General features: G+C 42.7%; 1 protein-coding gene across 4 annotated transcripts in view; it reads right to left on the minus strand.

Moving 5' to 3' along the window:
• Nucleotides 1–2360: 2360 nt before the first annotated feature.
• The window catches only part of ACSL5 (acyl-CoA synthetase long chain family member 5), a 44824-nt gene continuing 28257 nt past the window's right edge, over nucleotides 2361–18927 (minus strand). For all 4 annotated transcript variants that reach the window (XM_081240467.1, XM_081240468.1, XM_081240470.1 and 1 more), the window contains exons 6-22: nucleotides 18193–18292; nucleotides 16691–16869; nucleotides 15881–15913; nucleotides 15741–15792; nucleotides 14865–14938; nucleotides 14463–14540; nucleotides 13228–13362; nucleotides 11766–11900; nucleotides 11151–11246; nucleotides 8108–8180; nucleotides 7741–7829; nucleotides 7341–7457; nucleotides 5723–5866; nucleotides 5000–5101; nucleotides 4452–4523; nucleotides 3916–4062; nucleotides 2361–2952 (exon numbers count right to left, since the gene is read on the minus strand). In XM_081240467.1, the coding sequence (XP_081096593.1) occupies nucleotides 3922–4062; nucleotides 4452–4523; nucleotides 5000–5101; nucleotides 5723–5866; nucleotides 7341–7457; nucleotides 7741–7829; nucleotides 8108–8180; nucleotides 11151–11246; nucleotides 11766–11900; nucleotides 13228–13362; nucleotides 14463–14540; nucleotides 14865–14938; nucleotides 15741–15792; nucleotides 15881–15913; nucleotides 16691–16869; nucleotides 18193–18292 (1620 nt within the window). In that variant the 3' untranslated portion in view covers nucleotides 2361–2952; nucleotides 3916–3921. The remainder of the gene's footprint in view (nucleotides 2953–3915; nucleotides 4063–4451; nucleotides 4524–4999; nucleotides 5102–5722; nucleotides 5867–7340; nucleotides 7458–7740; nucleotides 7830–8107; nucleotides 8181–11150; nucleotides 11247–11765; nucleotides 11901–13227; nucleotides 13363–14462; nucleotides 14541–14864; nucleotides 14939–15740; nucleotides 15793–15880; nucleotides 15914–16690; nucleotides 16870–18192; nucleotides 18293–18927) is intronic.

Below are 18927 nucleotides of genomic sequence, written 5' to 3' on the forward strand. Positions count from 1 at the left end.
GTTTTTACTCAAAGTATCTTTCTTTTTGCTGACTAAAAAGGACTGTCTTAGTTCCTTATGGAAAACTGCTTTACTGCCTTGTGAAAAATCGACATCTTTAATAATGAATCTTAAGACATACATATTTGCCTCAAATTACCCAATTAATGGCATATTGAGATGAGAGGATTCTAGGAGACTTTTTTTTAATTGAAGTATAATTGGTTGACAGTGTTACAGGTGTACAGCAGTGATTGTTATATATATGGATATATATATGTGTGTGTGTGTGTATATATATTCAGTTATATATATATATGTATATATATACACATATATTCTTTTTAGTTCTTTTCCATTATAGGTTATTACAACATAATATAGTTCCCTGTGATATACAGTAGGTTCTTGTTTATCTATTTTATATATAGTAGTGTGTATCTAATAATCCCAGATTCCTAATTTATCCTTCCTTGCCTCTTTCCCCTTTGGTAACCATAAGTTTGTTTTCTATGTCTGTGAGTCTATTTCTGTTTTTTAAATAATTTCATTTGTATCATTTTTTTAGATTCCACATATTAGTGATATCATATGATACTTATCTTTCTCTGTCTGACTTCACTTAGTATGATAATCTCTAGGTCCGCCCATGTTGCTGCAAATGGCATTACTTCATTCTTTTTTATGGCTGGGTAGTATTCCACTGCATTTATATACCACATCTTTATCCATTTATCTGTCCATGGACATTTAGTTTGCTTCCATGTCTTGACTATTGTAAATAGTGGTTCCATGAACATTGGGGCACATGTATCTTTTTGAATTAGTTTTTTCAACTTTTCTGGATATATGCCCAGGAGTGGAATTGCTGGATCATATGGTAACTTAGTTTTAGTTTTTGAAGGAACCTCCATACCCTTCTCCATAGTGGCTGCACCAATTCCCACCAACAGTGCAGGAGGGTTCCCTTTTCTTCACACCCTCTCCTGCATTTATTTGTAGACTTTTTGATGATGGCCATTCTGACCTGTGTGAGGAAATCTCATTGTAGTTTTGATTTTCATTTCTCAAATAATTAGCAATGTTGAGCATCTGTTCATGTGCCTATTGGCCATCTGTAGGGAGAAATGTCTGTTTATGTCTTCTGCCCCTTTTTTGATTGGGTTGTTTATTTTTTTGATATTGAGCTGTATAAGCTGTTTCTGTATTTTAGAAATGAATCCCTTGTAGGTTGTATCCTTTGCAAATATTTTCTCCTGTTTTGTAGGTTGCCCTTTTGTTTATGGTTTCCTTGGCTATGCAAAAGCTTCTGAGTGTAATTAGGTCCCACTTGTTTATTTTTGCTTTTCTTTCCATTACTCTAGGAGATGGATCCAAAAAGATATTGCTGTGATTTATGTCAAAGAGTGTTCTGCCTATGTTTTCCTCTAGGTGTTTTATAGTATCCAGTCCCACATTTAGGTCTTTAATCCATTTTGAGTTTAATTTTGTTATGGTGTTTGAGAATGTTCTAATTTCATTCTTTTACATGTAGCTGTTCAGTTTTCCCAGCTCCAGTTATTGAAGAGACTGTCTTTTCTCCATTGTATATTCTTTCCTCCTTTGTCATAGATTAATTGACCATAAGCACATGAGTTTATTTCTGGGCTTTCTATCCTGTTCCATTGATCTGTGTGTCTGTTTTTGTGGCAGTACCATGCTGTTTTGATTACTGTAGCTTTGTAGTATACAAAGCTATTTTTTGGGCTCTTCTAAACACATGAGTAGAATTACAGTAGTCACCTATTCCAGTAGTAATTCTTTCCAAGGAAGGGAACTTGAGCTTTGGGGGTCTGGCTTATAACAGTTAACAATAAGGGAAGGGCACTTGGGGATTCATCAATGAATGAAGCACAACTCGGCCTCATTCCAGTGAGGGGTAGGGAGGTGGACAGACAGTAAAATATATGTCAGATGGAGTCATATATTATGAAGAAAGCAGGTGGGACAGTCTGATGGAGGTGACATTTAAAGCGGATGAGGGGACAGATCACACGTCTCTGGGAGTATCTGCATTTTAGGCAGAACAACAGGCTGGAACGTGGCTGGCATGTTTGAGGACAGGAAGGCAGCCAGTGTAGTGCAGTTGGAATGAGTGAAGGGGGTGTGCGAGAGGAGGTCAGGGAGACAGTGGGAGTTAGACATGGAGGGAAGTTAATTCCTGCCTGCCCTTCTGTTTCAAATATCCAAGAATAGACGTTTCCTCAGCTCTTCTGGGCTCAGGGTCTAGAAAGACCATCCAGGAACATTCTCCTTAATTCCGGTGAGAGACCAGAAAGGAACACTGTTCAAGACTACTTGGATGATAAAGGAGAAAGAACATGAATTGTGCTCAGTTGGAGTTAGGGTTCGACTGGTATTTATTTTATTATTCACAGCTGTGGGATAAGAAGGCCTGGTTTTCAACGTAACTATCAAACCTGGTGGCATTCTAGAATCACCTGGGGACCTTTTAAAAATCCTGATGCCCAGGCTGTACCCCTGACCATGTTAGTCAGAATCCCTTAAGTGTCACGCAGGCCTCAATATCTTTTTAAACTCCCAGGTAACTCTAGTGTGTAGCCAAGTTTGAGAGCCACTAGCTTACATGATTGTTAAGGGGTCCTGTCTGAGGCTGGTTCTCATCACGGTCTGTGGGGAAACACACACCACAGCTTAAGCTATCTGCAGTGGTTTATTCTGAATGCTTAACATTTACAAGTGGAAGCAGCATGTGTTGAAGGGGTGTAAGGTACAGCAGGAACTGAGTCAGGGGAGGAAAGATCAGTCAGTTCCTTCCCAGAAGGTAAGCCTGTTGTGCAGGCTTCATGCTTGCCCATAGGTCTTCATTCCCAGTTCAGGAGGTTGTTACTCAGTGCTTGCTTCATTTACTGGAAAAGTGCACTTGACATGAGTTTCAGCTCCTTCCCCCACAGCTTCCAGCTCAGCAGCAAACTGTCGGGAAGAGGTTCAGTTACCAGGTATACTGCAGAAAACACTTTTAGAACATACTTTTTGGACAAAATATCATAGGCCCAGTTTTAAATTCTCCCAAGTCAGAGAAACTACAGGGTTTAGGAAATGCTCAGTGATCAAAGTTTTCCCTTCTGGATACAAACTTCAGTGGACACAGAAGTACAAAGAAGAAATTTGTCTCACAGATATGATTAATTAATATTGTGATAGCTGAAAACTCAACGTTAGTGGTTTTGTGGACTGGTTAGGAAACATGAATTATAAACAGCTTTTCAGAACTTAAAGTTCTCTTAATTTGAACACTGGAAGGCCTAAATGTTGAGACTGCCAACAATTTAGGTTTACTAGAAAACACGGAAGAATTCCCAAAGGGTCACTTTGGCCCTTGAACTAGTTATCACTTATAAAGGTTGGAGATCACAAGGAAGGAACAAAGATACAAATGGACCTTGAAGAAAGGTATCTTGATAGAAGTAGCCCTAAATGTCAGCAACATTTAAGATGGGAAGGACAAGAGTTACTTAGTTCAAGGCTAAGCTTCCACATGGTAAGTTCTCTCACTTAATATTTTTAAAAAGCCCTGAAACTATGGTTTTTGTTTTTGGTTTTTTTGCGGTACGTGGGCCTCTCACTATTGTGGCCTGTCCCGTTGCGGAGCACAGGCTCCGGACGCGCAGGCTCAGCGGCCATGGCTCACAGGCCCAGCCGCTCCGCGGCACGTGGGATCTTCCCAGACCGGGGCACGAACCCGTGTCCCCTGCATCGGCAGGCGGACTCTCAACCACTGGGCCACCTGGGAAGCCCAAAACTATGGTTTTATAATTTAGTAGGTAGCTACAACAACAGACAGGAGGAAAGACAAAAAAAATGAATGTAAGATTAGTTTTTAATCCATATTCCCACAAGGCAGGCTACCTCTGAGCCCCTCGCCGCCGTAAGTACCTTAACCTACTCCTGGGTTTTCTCGTACAGACTGTTGATTTGAGTCCGAAAGTATTTGGCAAGCTCTCCCCTCTTTGCTTTCAAGGTTGGTGTCAAGAGCCCATTTTCAATGGAAAATGGCTCTGGATGAAGATAGATGCGTTTGACCTGGAAGAGAAGATGCACACGTACACACGTGTTTAATAGTGGTGTGGACCGTTCCGCAGAGCCCTCTAAATGCTACGTGAAGACGCTTAAAGAATATTTCCCCTTATAAAACTGGCGTTGATGAAGTGGGAGGGTAAAGAGAAAGGTAACACATGCCCATTCTCACACACTAATAATTTGGGAAAGACATGAGTGGAGAAGGAGGAGGAATAATGAACAGCATGAAGGGGCTGGACAGGTAAATGCAAAGGTCAGTGTCATTAATGGGCTAATAGTACCTCTAAAATCAGTTCCTTGGAAACTGTACTTTTAAATGTTAAACCCCATTATAAATGCGAACTTTAAAACTTTACAACATGAGAGACCAGGATAACACGAGTCGTACATACCTGTTCAAAGGATTTAAGGCCACCTTCTGTCCCGGTTTTATGCAAGTCTCGTAAAATGGCTTCCTTTATAACCTAGGAATGTAAAACATAGCTCAGAGCATGGCTGTTGAAAAAGAGCCTAAAGGAAGGGCTGAGCATGAACCAATTCAAAATGCCTGCTAAGCTCGTCAGGATCAAAGCAGGATATGGGGGTATGTGCAAGCACATGTGATACCTAAATGTTGCTCAAAGAAAGTAAGTCATGGGAAGAAAAAACATCTAAATGGTAGCAGGCGTTTTCTCTGGATGGCATTATTTAATTCCCCATTTTCCAGTTATTTTTTCCACAATGCACATGCTACTATAAAAAGAATAGGGATTTTGGTTGTTGTCTTTAAACTCCCCATCCTCTCTTCCAGTCTAATAAAAAAGCAGTCAGTCCACGCCCAGCAAGGGTCTGTTCTTCCAGAGAGGAGGCTCTAGGAAGCTGTGGGTGCCCAAGCTGGGGAGGCCTCCCCCTCCCACGACGGGCCCATGGGTGGGCATAGGCTTTTCTGAGTGAGACTTACTTGGTTTTGGCACAGTTCTTCAAAAGAGCCCTTCACCCCAAGTTTGGCTGCAAATGAGGGAAGCACATCTGGGTCGGGAACCACCACTCCCACTAGGAATGACTGGAAAGGAAACAGGCATGTGAACTAGCGCAGCACTGCCCCCCAGTGGGGAAAGAAAGCGTTACCTCAGAATGCATGATTGTTCCCAAGCCCTGAAATTCAGTGCTGGCGTCCTACAGTTCCCTCACCATATATTTCAAACCCTCATGGAACTCTGATCGCATTTTCCCACTCAACATCTCTACAAAACTGTTCTATTCAAACATGAATAGAAGTGGAGCTCAACATTAAGCTTAAAGCATCTCTGGCCTGTCCCTATCAATCCTCCCCCACTCCCAAGAAGCTAAGTTCAAGTGCAGTATATATAAGACAGTTTGTGCCAGAAGAACTCCTATTGTAGTGGAAACGAAGTGCACCATGGGGCTCTTCTGGTGAATGGCTACCCTTTAGTATAACTGTTTTAACAGTTCTACTGACTTGTTTACAGAGTCTATCATAGTTTCAAAGAATTTTTTTTTCATTTATAGTGCCTTATTTGAGGTTTGGAGTGTGGCTTCATTTCTCTAGTTTTATAAGCTCAGATCTTCTCATCCTAAATCTACCTGTACAGATTTCCTTTAGCTATGGAAGTTGGCATGGTCTGTGCCTGAAACTGGCTGCTGTTAAGACAATATATATTACCCATAAGCTTTCCCCATGTACAAAAATTTGCGACACCAGGCTACTCCTGATGTAGATATCTTCTATCTTCTCTGGAGCAATGTATTCTCCTTGGGCCAGCTTGAAAATGTTCTTTTTTCGGTCGATGACCTTCAGAGTTCCATTCTGCAGGAGACAGAGATAACACCATCAGTGTTTCTGAGCCCTATTGAGTGATGTCAGTGAAGAGAGAGGTGAAGTCAGAGGTAATCTTCCTTCTTTAAACTTGACCTCTCCATTGACCTTTGGGCAATCTTTCATTTCTCTTTTTTGGCTTTGGGGAAAGGGGAGGAAGGCAGCTTTCTTCAAAACCTGTCTATACTGCGTGTGTCTTTGAAGAGTCAGTGGGCAGTCTTGGAAAACGTCCCTCGGACCCACTGGCATTGTGTAAATGGTTGCCTCATCCAACGAAGAAATTTTGCAGCTCTGAATTTCTAACAACTTAATTTCCAATTACTCCTTTTCCAGAACTCTCAGGAATAGGGAAGGTGTTATCTTTTTTAAGACTTTTGAATTAGCTCTCCCCCTCCTTGACTCCCTTTTCTGTATCCCTCCTGTTAGATCCGGGAGCAGGCTATACAGCTCTACTGTGCCACCGCTAATCAAGCAAGTCAGTAATTGTGCTTGTTAGGACAGAAGCAGAGCTGGGGAGGGCTCTCTGACCAGCCACCAGAGGTCATTTGCAGCTTCATTTCTCTGGGCTAATTGGTTTTAGGGATTTGAATTATAGAATTGGGACAAGTGGCAAATACAGTCCACATGATCACACCCTGAACAGCGCAGCAGACTGAACCAACCTTGGAACCATTAACAAGGCCGACTCAAGAAATTAGCCATCAATTCAGCCTAACAGACATTATCTGAAAGTGATTAATAAGGCTCAGCCCTTTACAACTCCAGTGGGCGGACACATCTGTTGCCTACGTTGTAGGCTTATTAGAACTGAGAACTCGTTATACAGAAACAGATCTGTTAGCAAAATACCACTAGACCCAAATCTATGAAATACATCATTAGGACCAGTGTTCTTAGAGATCTGTTGTCAAATATTCCTTGAATATCACTTAAATCTTGAGAATATTGAGCAAGAAGGGAGTTTTAAATCTGGTTACATTCCTGCTCCCCCAGCACATAGTAGACGAAAACCTTCCAGAGAGGAAAGCTCTTGGAATATCCTCCACAGGGGTTTAAGGCTCCATCATTACCATGCCTTAATTTCCTCTCTTAGGAAAACAGAGGGGGTTGACAGAGACTACTTACTGCCAATTGTTAGCAAGCTATGCTTTTAAAAAGTCTCAGTGTCTTCCACCAAGAGAGGCTGTGAAGGTCACCGAGGGGCAAAAACTAGCCTCTGCATCCACCTTGTTTAGAAATCCTGCATCCTTGTTTTGATATGTCTCCATATATAAGTGGAAAGAAACATCCCTTTGAAACTCATAAAAGGCAAACACTATAGGCCCATGGAGTTATCACAGCTTCTTCCTCAATAAAAGTAAAAATCACAACAACAACAACAAAATAGACTACTACACTCCTTCTTTGGAAAAGTCACCTAATTTTCCTCTGTAGGGACTCCCAGAAGTTTTGAAGCAACACCCACCGGGAGCCAGCGACCAATGTCTCCTGTGTGAAGCCAGCCATCCTTGTCCAAGGCTTCCTCTGTCTTCTGAGGGTCCTTCAGGTATCCCTTGAACACATTGGTACCCTTGATGCAGATCTGCACATAAGATGGTACAAGGTGGTGACAATAGCAAAGGCTGCTGCAAAACACCTACTTTCCTACCACCTTGAATCATTTGATGCTTTCCACTAATGTATGAAGAGCACCAGATTTTAATCCCCATTGTGGGGACTGGAAAGTTAGGCTCAGAGACACTGAATTCCTTGCTAAAATTCTGAACAGAATCAAACACAAACCTGCTCACAATTGTGTGCTTTTTCTGATGCACACATCCCCACTATGATTGTCTGAAAATGACTGCCCGGCACAGCCTACCCACCTCTCCTTCATTGTTCACTGCAAAGTAGTTCATATCAGCCACATCTTCCAGCTTCACATGATTGCAAGCAATGGGGACTCCAACGTGGCCTAAAACACACCATACTGAATCAGCCAGGATACCGTGAAACGGTGAAAATTCCAGCCGTATTTCAGAGATATTTATGGATTGACTCTAAAAGAATAAAACTGAAAAGTCATCTGGCACCAGTGCTGGAGAGCCAAGATAGGAAGCCCTGGACCAAAGCTTAGGTTTGGCATCTGCCACATTCATCCACAGCACTGAGGTTATCTAAACGCCTGCATCCTAGTTCATCTAGAACTCCTCCCAACCACTGAGCCTCCGGCCCAGTTGACAAAGAACCTACCTGATTGCCAATCCCCAGGCGATGTAATTGTACAGCCAGCAGTGCATTCTGTTTGACCATAAGCTTCATAGACCTGTGCAAACCAAAGAAGGGCTTTGAGACTTACTCAAGATAAAGCAGAAGCTGGCCATGCCCTATGGTAAGACATGAGGAAAGCAAGGTCTCTGAGAGTTGGAGGACACTTAGTGTCCTAATACCTTGAATTTATGCCTGAACTGCTAAATCTTTACAACTGTGGATTCACTCAAAAACCAAAAGGGTCCAGAAATAGACCAAAGTATGGAAACATACTATACTTTGGGAAATATGGCATTTCAGGCTGATGGAAAAAAGCAAGTTATTCATCGAGTGATGGGCAACCCAATGGCAACCAGACTTGAACCAAGGCAATGGAGTGCTACTGAAGGAGCTGAAGAAAGTGAGTAGCATTTTTTAAGGGAAATAGCTGTGGTATGGAACGGGTTGGCAAACTTTGTATATAGAACCAGATAGTGAATATTTTTGACTTTGTGAGCCACTTGGTCTCTATTTCAACGACTTAACTCTGCCAGTGTAGCACCAAAGCAGCAGTAGACGATATGTAAATAAGTGGGTATGGATGTGTTCCACTGAAATTTTACTTATAAATACAGGCAACGGGCCAGATTTAGCTTGTGCTGCAGTTTACCCACTCCTGGTATAAAGGATAATCTTGACTGGAGAGGGGATGTGGGGACCTAAGAGCATGGGCTGCAGTGGGGCTATGGCCTGTCATAGGCAGAGCTGGTGGAGAAGGAGAGGAAGGCATTTCTGGGAGGGCTGTGGCAATAGGACCTTCTTACCTATTGGTTTTAGGAGCTGAGGGAAAGGAAGGTATTAAGACTCGCCAGGAGGATGCTAGTTTGAAAGACCAGAGGAACTCTGACCTTGGCATCAATTCAGAACCTTTTTTTTTTTTTTTAACATCTTTACTGGAGTATAATTGGTTTACAATGGTGTGTTAGTTTCTGCTGTATAACAAAGTGAATCAGCTATATGTATACATATATCCCCATATCCCCTCCCTCTTGCATCTCCCTCCCTCCCTCCCTATCCCATCCCTCTAGGTGGTCACACAGCACCGAGCTGATCTCCCTGAGCTATGTGGCTGCTTCCCACTAGCTATCTATTTTACATTTGGTAGTGTATATATGTCCATGCCACTCTCTCACTTTGTCCCAGCTTACCCTTCCCCCTCTCCGTGTCCTCAAGTACTTTCTCTACGTCTGCGTCTTTATTCCTGTCCTTCCCCTAGGTTCATCAGAACCCTTTTTTTTTTTTTAGATTCCATATACATGTGTTAGCATACAGTATTTGTTTTTCTCTTTTAGGCCGTTGTTTCATTCATGTTGTGCATGTTGGCCGAATGAATGAACTACTTAGCCGTTTGTGGAAAAACAAATATGAGACTATATCTGTACTCAAGCCCATTTACTAAATTCCAGGTGGAGCAGAGACTTACTTGGAAAAAAGTAAAACCGTAAGGCTACCAGAAAATCTGGACGAAAACAGATTTATGCAATATTGAGGGTTAGGAGGCCTGTCTAAACAATTACAAAGCCACATAGAAAAGGTGACTGACTACATACACATTTGAAACTTTTATATAGCAAAACACAGTGCAAAAAGGTGAGACTAGGAAAAATATTTCTAACACAACAAAGATTGATTTTATGACCATACGAAGAACTCCTAGGAAGCAAGGTGAAAGAGAACCAAATTATCCTTTGCTCATTTTTCTATAAGGAAGTAATCGAGTAATTCATGAAAGAAATACAAGTGCCCATAAGCAGTAGAAAAGATGTTTAGTGTTAATAAAAGAAACAAAGTTGCAACAAGATTTTTCATGTCTCTCATTGGCTAAGATTTAAATGACTGAAAAAGCACTAGCAAGAATATGGGGATATCAGGACTTGTGCATTATTTGCATTAATGCATAAAAAAGACAAGACCTTTCTGGAGGGAAGTGTGAAAATCTACATTAACATGTAAAAAACCCATATACTTTGACCCAATAATCCCCACTCGTAAGGATTTATCCTAAATTGATAATTGCATAAATATACACAAGTATCCTTATCACTTGATTATAATAACAAAAAAAAGTGGTGAACAACTCTAGTGTCCATCAATAGGAGATTACTTATTTGGGTACGTTCAATAAACTATTACAAAACCATTAAAATGATGTTTATTTGACAAGGAGCAATGTTAATGAGGCACTGTTTAATAAGTATTTTAGAACACTGATGCTGTTTTTTTTGTTTGTTTGTTTGTTTTGCGGTACACGGGCCTCTCACTGCCGTGGCCGCTCCCGTTGCGGAGCACAGGCTCCGGACGCGCAGGCTCAGCGGCCTTGGCTCACGGGCCCAGCCTCTCCGCAGCATGTGGGATCTTCCCGGACCGGGGCATGAACCCGTGTCCCCTGCATCGGCAGGCGGACTCTCAACCACTGCGCCACCAGGGAAGCCCACTGATGCTGTTTTTTAAAGGTTATACTCCATTTATAGTTATAAAATATTGGATATATTCCCCGTGTTGTACAATATATCCTTGTAGCTTACCTTATACCTAATAGTTTGTACCTCTTATTCCCCTACCCTTATCTTGCCCCTCCCCCTCTCCCCACTGGTAAGCACTAGTTTGTTCTCTATATCTGTGAGTCTGCTGCTTTTTTTGTTATATTGACTAGTTTGTTGTATTTTTTCAGATTCCACGTGTAAGTGATATCACACAGTATTTGTGTTTCTCTGTCTGATTTATTTCACTTAGCATAATGCACTCCAAGTCCATTCATGTTGCTGCAAATGGCAAAATTTTGTTAGTACTGATGCCATTTGTGTAAAGGTTTCTGTACACAGGTGCATTCAGAGGTGACTGGAAGGGTATTTTCACTTGATTTTGAGATTTTGGCTGACTTTCTCTGTGGTACTTTTCGTCTGTGTTTTCATTTTTATTTAAATAGTGAGCTTTATTTGTGCAAAAGTGAAATAAGCTATCATCAAAAAAAAGGTGCTCGGCTTACCGGACATCCCATTGCTGCCCGGAGGAACGTCAAGACGGGAGAGGAGATGGGGGCAGCTCCGGTGACCATGAAACGAACCTTCCCGCCCAGGCTTTCCTGTTTAATAGACACAAAAGACCTGCTGAAGACTATTCCCTTTGCTTCAGTTTCCTGTGTTGCAAAATGGGTAGGACAGCCTACCTACCTGGTGTTGTCATGAGAATTAAACTCGTTAATTTACGGAGCACTTAGAATAGGGTCCAGCATTGTAGAAAAGAACTTATAATGTTAGCTATTACTGTCACCACCATCCATAGCTGGGACCAGACCTGCAGTTGTTTTTTTTTCCTCAGATAATTTGTATTCTTGGGCCCTTCAAATTACCTACAACCTCAACAGACCACCTAAGAGAATGAGAGTGCTAGAACCTAAGAAAAATCCACTTTCTGCTTTTTGACCAAATCCCTTTAGTGACAAAGTTGTCCAGGAGAGATCTCAAAAGGTGAGTGAACACAGAAAGTGCAGAAGGCTCTCCAGTTAAAGAGATGCTTGACCATCAAAGGAAAAGCAGAGTGTGCTGAGTCAGTGGGCAGCCCAGATACTTACCTGGCTCCATCCATAATCTACCCAACGTACCTGGATCTTTGCAAACACGAGCTTGTCCCAGAAACTGTTGCGTCTGATGATACCCTTTTTCACTTCACTGAATTTACTGGCAACAGCCAAGTTCAACAAGAACTTCTTCAAGGGTGTCTTGGCTTCATTTTGTACCTGCAGAGTGACAGCTCCTCTTAGTTGGAAACCTACTGGAGATACTCACCAAGGCCATTCATCAGTGAGCAAGACATAGTGCCTCCTAGCTTCAGAAGAGAGAGGCTCTTATTCATGCACTGGTGTGCTGAATAATGATGAGCCCACACTAAGAAAGAAGTGGGGCTTCCCTGGTGGCGCAGTGGTTGAGAGTCCGCCTGCCGATGCAGGGGATGCGGGTTCGTGCCCCAGCCCAGGAAGATCCCACATGCCGTGGAGCGGCTGGGCCCGTGAGCCATGGCCGCTGAGCCTGCACATCCAGAGCCTGTGCTTCACAACGGGAGACGGCACGACAGTGAGAGGCCCGTGTACCGCAAAAAAATAAATAAATAAATAAAAGAAATAAGCGAACTTAGTACATACACACAGAGCTCCAGCTCCTCCAAATTCCTTGTCCTTAGCAAACAACCTTGACAACTCAGATAGCATGTCCTCAAAAGGTAGTCAGCATCTATCTATAGTAAAGTTACCTGGGAGTACTGATTAAACAGCTGATTGGGTACCACTGTTAGGACTTTTGATTCAGTATCATATGTATGTATGTAGTATCATAACATTACAAAGAAAACATCCCACTGGCCATTTTTGAAGATCACTGGGGTACCAGTTCATTATTTTGAAGACTGATAAAGGAAAAAATCAAATAATTTTCACGCCTTTATGGAAGAATCTCAGCTAATGAAGGCAAGAGAAATGCTTGGATTAGAAAAATCACCATTTTGCCAACCTTAATGAAGAACAGAGCAGTGATCAATGACAGCTAAAACTGCTATGTGGCAGTGGGATTCTGGCCCGACTCCTTATTAGATCTGACCCTGGGCAAGTTATTTAACCTCCAAGGTTCAGTCTCCTCATCTGTAAGGGATTATAAGTGTTGGCATGATTTCCTGGGCTTTTGTAGAAATTAAATGATGGAACGCATATGAAATATTTACCGTGGGGCCTGGCACCTCAGCAAGAAGCACACTAAACCAGTAAGTGTTATGAAATCAGAGTAACAATTTACCAGTAAGTCAGCTGAATTTTGAGGGGCTCCCCAACTCTCTGAATTAATCTCTTTCTCCAGATCACATCCAAGTAATCTCATCCAGAGGAAAGGGAGTTTCACCTGTTATGGTTTTTCATGGCTGCACTTGTACGTGTGGCTATAAGTGGATGCTGGTAGGGGTTGGGGGTAGAAGTGGAGCATGTTTCTTAGTAACATAGAGTTCCTAAGAGCTTTAGTCAGGCCTAAGCCCCAGACAGCTCCGGCAGCTCAGGGCCAGCCCAACAGAAGCAAGGTTAGCACCTTATCATAGACCCTGTTAAGGAGTCGGGGAACCGCGGGAAAGACGGTGGGCTTCAGGGTCTTCATGTCATCAGGCAGCAGCCGAATATCTCCTTGGAAGAATCCAACTCTGGCTCCACAAGAGTACACAACAGCCTAAAAACAAAACCAAAGAGCAGAGCTCAGAGCCAAAGGACCACTTTGGGTGGGGCCTGTATGGAACAGAATTGAGGATGTCCATGGGCACTTTTCTCTGGACAGGACGCCCGACCCCTGAAGTTTCATGTACCCAGAACTCTGAGACCCTACCCCCTAGGCAAGATGGAAACTCCCTTCTGCTGAGGTGGCGGGACAGGTAAGACAGACTGTGAGACTGAAGGCCCAGCCCTACTCTGCCCACAGCTCTGGGTGAGGGTCTAAGGCATCATCCTTTGTAAGAGACCATTCGTTATGTAGCACTAAGAAAAAACACTGCCACTCAAACTAGAACATGCTTACAATTGTAAGACCATCTCAGTTTCAGAAATGATAAAATGTGAAAAAATATGCTTATTAGAATTGATATTTTATTAATCAGATATCAACACTTTAGCCCAAGGAACTGAATCTTCCACTTTGGCATTTCATGCATCAACAGATAAGCTGGTTGAAGAGGTATTTAAGCATGGATCAGAGAGAGGATTTTCCAACCCTAATAACACCAGTGTTTTTGCTTTCGGTTCTCAAATCAGCCTCAGAGTAGCCTAAAAGCTTGGCGTCCACTCACAGAAGGCCAGCTCTCCCCCGCAGTTGCTGCACAGTCCTCAACAGCTCCACCTTAAACACTCTGGACACCTTACCTGGATCAAAGGCTCCTTCTCCACCCCTCTGTGGGGAACTCCTTTTCTCTAACCCTAGGTCTTCAAAAATTCTAACCCAAATAAAAGAAAAAAGAAAAAACAATGCCTCGTATCCCTGCTCAGAATTGAGGGTAGATAGTAAGCTCCCGGCTAAGAGCTCCCTGGACTTGCAGGCACCCTGTGTGAAGGCGGGAGGAAGCATTTGCTCCATGGGACACACACAGACTCAACAGAGGAAGGTTCTGCAGCAGGTTAGGGGTGATGCCAAGATTAGGACTCAGCCACGCCAACTCCCTGCCCTGTCCTTCACGTTAGAGAAAAGATTGTAAGTGTTGCAGAGCTGCCTTTGGAATAAACGTGGGACTAGCAAGTCAGGACCCTCTTTTCACATACCTGCTAGGAATATAGGATCCTTACCTGTACAACCCTCTCAAACATATGAGCCAAGGGGAGGTAGGATATGGTCACGTCCTCAGAACTGGGCTCAAAAGTATACTATGGATCAGGAAATGGAAAGGAGACAACATTGGATTAATGCCAACTTTCTCTTCCAAAGAAGATTTAAACACTTCTTCTTTCTAGGACCGCTGCATACAGTTGTACAGGTGTGCACTGTGCAACTCTAAGGGGTGCCCTAACTGCACCGAGTGCAGAGATCTGCAGTGACCCTAAAAGAGCAAAACTCTAGACAAAGATGCACCAGTATTTGTCCACACTCAGGCCTTCAACCTGTTTCTTCCCCCTCTGCCTCCTCTAACTTTAAAATCTTATGACAGATTCCCATTTTAACGAGGGCCTCCTTTTCAATTGACCACTGACCTCCACACATTTGAGAAAAGCAGCAGCATTTGAAACGATATTTTCATGGGTTAACATGGCTCCTTTGGGGTCACCTGTAGGAAACAAGAGGTGGAAAGACCTGTTAAATGGCTAATAGGTAGCCTTTGGCATTGCAATGAGAAGCTACATGCGATTGGTTCTGTTCCAGGGAGCCGAGAGCTCCTCCTGTCACTGTGTTTTTTTTTATGAACAGTGTATGACTCGGCTTATGAATGACTGATGCCTCCAGAGATTCTACTTCTGACTGCAGCCTTAGCCTTGTGCTACCACACAGGGCATAGCCACAGTCACCGACAGCAACACAGTCAAAGAGAAAATCCCAAGTAACCCGCCCCCCTCCCCGTGCTGTTTTCATGTTGAAGACTTCAGATCTAACAACATTACCTAGCCATCACTTTATAAACCGGGCACAGTGGAATGGATATAACTTCTAGATCATCGTGGATCACGTTAAAATTTATTGAGTTCTAATAGCTAGGTAACTACATACAGGGGAGAAAGAGGACACGGAGTGATCTGTGTAGAACTACCACTGGGCTATCTTGATTGAGTGAAACCACTCCAGTGATGTCAACTTGAGAGAGTCTGGGCTGGGGGAGAAAGTTGACTTGCCGATGCCACCTTTAAGAGCCCTGAATTCCATAGCATGTAAACACCTCCCACTGTGTTCAGTGACATTTATTTGCTTATGCATAGGTTTCTCTATGCAGGCATCTGTACTCAGAAATCTTAGATTATAAGCCCCTATGAATAGGGCTTATTGTAGGGTATTTTTACCAGCCCACTAGTGGTCAGTGGCTCAAGCCATGTTTTTGGCTGACCAGGGGCCTCTGGGGCAACTTTCTGGGCACTGACCTGTGGTCCCACTGGTGAAGCAAATGATGCTCAGATCTTCTGGTGCAGGAGGCTGGAGGAGAAAGCACAAGGGCTTAGTCTACCGTGAGCTTTGAAAGTTGAATATGGAAAGACTCAAATTTGGGCAGAAGAAAACTTACCACGGGTTTTTTGAAGTTCTCTTTGCCTAAATTCTGCATGAACAGGAAACCAAGAAAGAAAGACATTAGTTGAGTTGGGAAGACTTAGGACAAATACAGCCCTCCCTTTCCCTTTTGCTTGAGAACACCTCTGTGGGAATACAACCAAAATTCCAACCTGGATCAGGCCCAGAAGGCAACATTCAGGTACAATGGAAGCCTTGGGGTAGAGTATAAGTTTTCTCTAGAATATCAACTCAAGAGGGCCGATCCCAAATGTGCAAACTTCTCATCAGACTCCTATGGTTCAGTCTTCTAGGACCACTGCTAAATCGTTTTGAATAAAATGAACAGTTAACATTTCAAGGCTTACTACACTTTATATTACTGTCCTGAGCACTTTATATTCTCTCATATAACTCTTTACAACTCCTCTGTGAGGTAAGAACTATTTCATCCTCATTTTACAGAGGGGGAAAGGAAGATGTGGAGCAACTGGCCCAAGGTCACCTAACTAATGGATGTGGAGCTGGAACGTGAACCTAGGAAGCCTGGCTCCAGGATCCTATCTTTAACTGCCCCCTAGCCTCTGCATTTATAAATCCTCTACTTGGAAGTCTGTGCACACTGACCACAGACCTTCCTCACCCACTGGCATGGTTTCTGAGTGGTCTTGGGGAAATGATTCCCAAAGCTTCACAGCATGAGTGTAATTTACTCTTCTCCTTCCACCCTGGAGAACAACAGCTTGCTCCCTTGTATAGAAGTCCTGCAAGTTGCCCACAGCATCAGACGAGCCTTCCAGCTGTGAGCTGACTTTCAGACCCATACCTCAGCATCAAGCAGGGATAAGATCTCAACTCCACATTTCTCCCCTCTCTTCTTCAGGTCGTCCTCAAAGGGATCCATGAGGATGATCAATTTCAGGCCTGGGGTGAGGCCTTTTTCCACATTCCTAATCAGGGCCAATGCCTTTTGGGGTGTATCACAGATCACCGTGGCGATATCAGCTGAAAGCAGAAATAAGGCAGGGGGTTACCCTCCTGCTTTGCTGTGTACCAGATTGTCTTGCAAAGAGGAAGAGATTCTTGAAAATTTCAAAGCTACTGGGTCCCCAAAGGAGATGATGTCTGTAAACCAGATTTGTAATGTATAAAATCGGAAACATTCCACTGATAATAAATAAGCTTAACTGAAACAGAATCACTTAATTTCCTTGCATGTGCTTAACAGTTTATAGTTTCTAGAGGAGCCACAAAATTCCTTCTGCTTAAGAATATGGACAACGTGTATGAATCATGTAGATATGGTCCTGCCAGTGTGTTTTACCTAGGGGAGAGGGGAGGAGGAATTAGAAGGCAAAGGAGGAGGCAAGTGGGATTTTAGCAGACAAGCATTTATGATTTTTAATGTTAGCATTTGCTTTGATACTTGTTTACACAAATAGAAACCTTCTGATTATGTCTATAGTTCAAATGGATCTACTCACTTAATCTACTAGTTCTGGGACAGAAAGTAACATCTAGTATATGTCTTATTTGCCCATTGAACTTGAACGTGTTTCTCTAACAGTGGTAATTTGGTCCACAGACTCAGCATGGACATTGGTACATGTTGGTGAGCTATACTGACTTTGATTTATAAGAATAGGAAATTAAACTAGTAGTTTCATAGTGATACAGTCAATTAAAAAGTTATTCACTAACTCTGTGGCCTTTCATCCAGGGTGGCCAGCAAAAATAGTCTTATTGCTAAACTATATTGTCATACTACACTACCTTGAAGCGTTTCATTGAACCTTCTATCTCATTATATCCCTGCCTCATGGGCTTTTTGTAACTTCCCTCTAAATTATATCATAGGTACTACAGGACAAGAGAGACTTGAGCATTTTTCTGGTCACAGCATTCTAAGTCTGTTAACAAAAGCAGATAATGAGGAATTACTCAGCATCAAGAAAGAATCAAGTTAAAATGTAATAGCAACAGGAATAAAGACGCAGATGTAGAGAATGGACTTGAGGACATGGGGAGGGGGAAGGGTAAGCTGGGACGAAGTGAGAGAGTGGCATGGACATATGTACACTACCAAACGTAAAATAGATAGCTAGTGGGAAGCAGCCGCATCGCACAGGGAGGTCAGCTCAGTGCTTTGTGACCACCTAGAGGGGTGGGATAGGGAGGGTGGGAGGGAGACACAAGAGGGAGGAGATATGGGGATATATGTATACATATAGCTCATTCACTTTGTTATACAGCAGAAACTAACACACCATTGTAAAGCAATTATACTCCAATAAAGACGTTAAAAAAACTGTAATAGCAAAGTTTTACCCTTGTTGACAATGTATATGACGGCCTCTTCTCCCAAGGTGTCATACAGGGGGACAGCTACCATGGAGTACGTGTAACAAGCAAACTCAGAGATGACCCACTGTATGGAGAGAAGTTCAAATAAGGAATAGCTTATGCTTTGAAAAGGAAATGTACTAATTCAGTCATTTAGTCAACAAATGCTTATTTGGTGGCTCTGGTTTAAAAAAAAATCACCTTTTTTGTGATGCCTTAGGGACTGCCATGGCTGATGCTATAAAATATAATTAAATAAAGAAGATAAGATAGGTGCAGAAACAACTATAAAACAAAGGGAGAGTGTAATAAGTTCTATCCATAAGTGTTATGGAAAGCATTAGGGAGTCGAGGTGGAGTCACACTCAGGGGTGGGGTAGGCTATCTGGGACTGCTTTGGGAAAAGTGATGGAAATTGGGCAGGGCTTTGAAGGACAGGTAGGATTTGGTCATGGAGATGGAGGCAGAGAAAGTATTCAAGGAAGAAGGAAGTGAATGAACAAAGATAGGACCACATGACATCACTAAGTACACATCAGAAAGCATAAAAAGTGACAGGAAATGAATTGGAAAGGTGGGCCGGAATCTGCTAATGGTGGATGTTGAAGGTCAGTCTAGGCATTATGAACTGAACTGTGTTCCCCCTAAAATTCATGTTGAAGCCCTAACCCCATTGCAATTGTTTTTGTAGATAGCTCCTTTAAGGAGGTAACTAAGGTT

This window comes from Mesoplodon bidens (assembly GCF_964165515.1).
Source record: "Mesoplodon bidens genome assembly, chromosome: 1".
Taxonomy (NCBI): Eukaryota; Metazoa; Chordata; class Mammalia; order Artiodactyla; family Ziphiidae; genus Mesoplodon; species Mesoplodon bidens.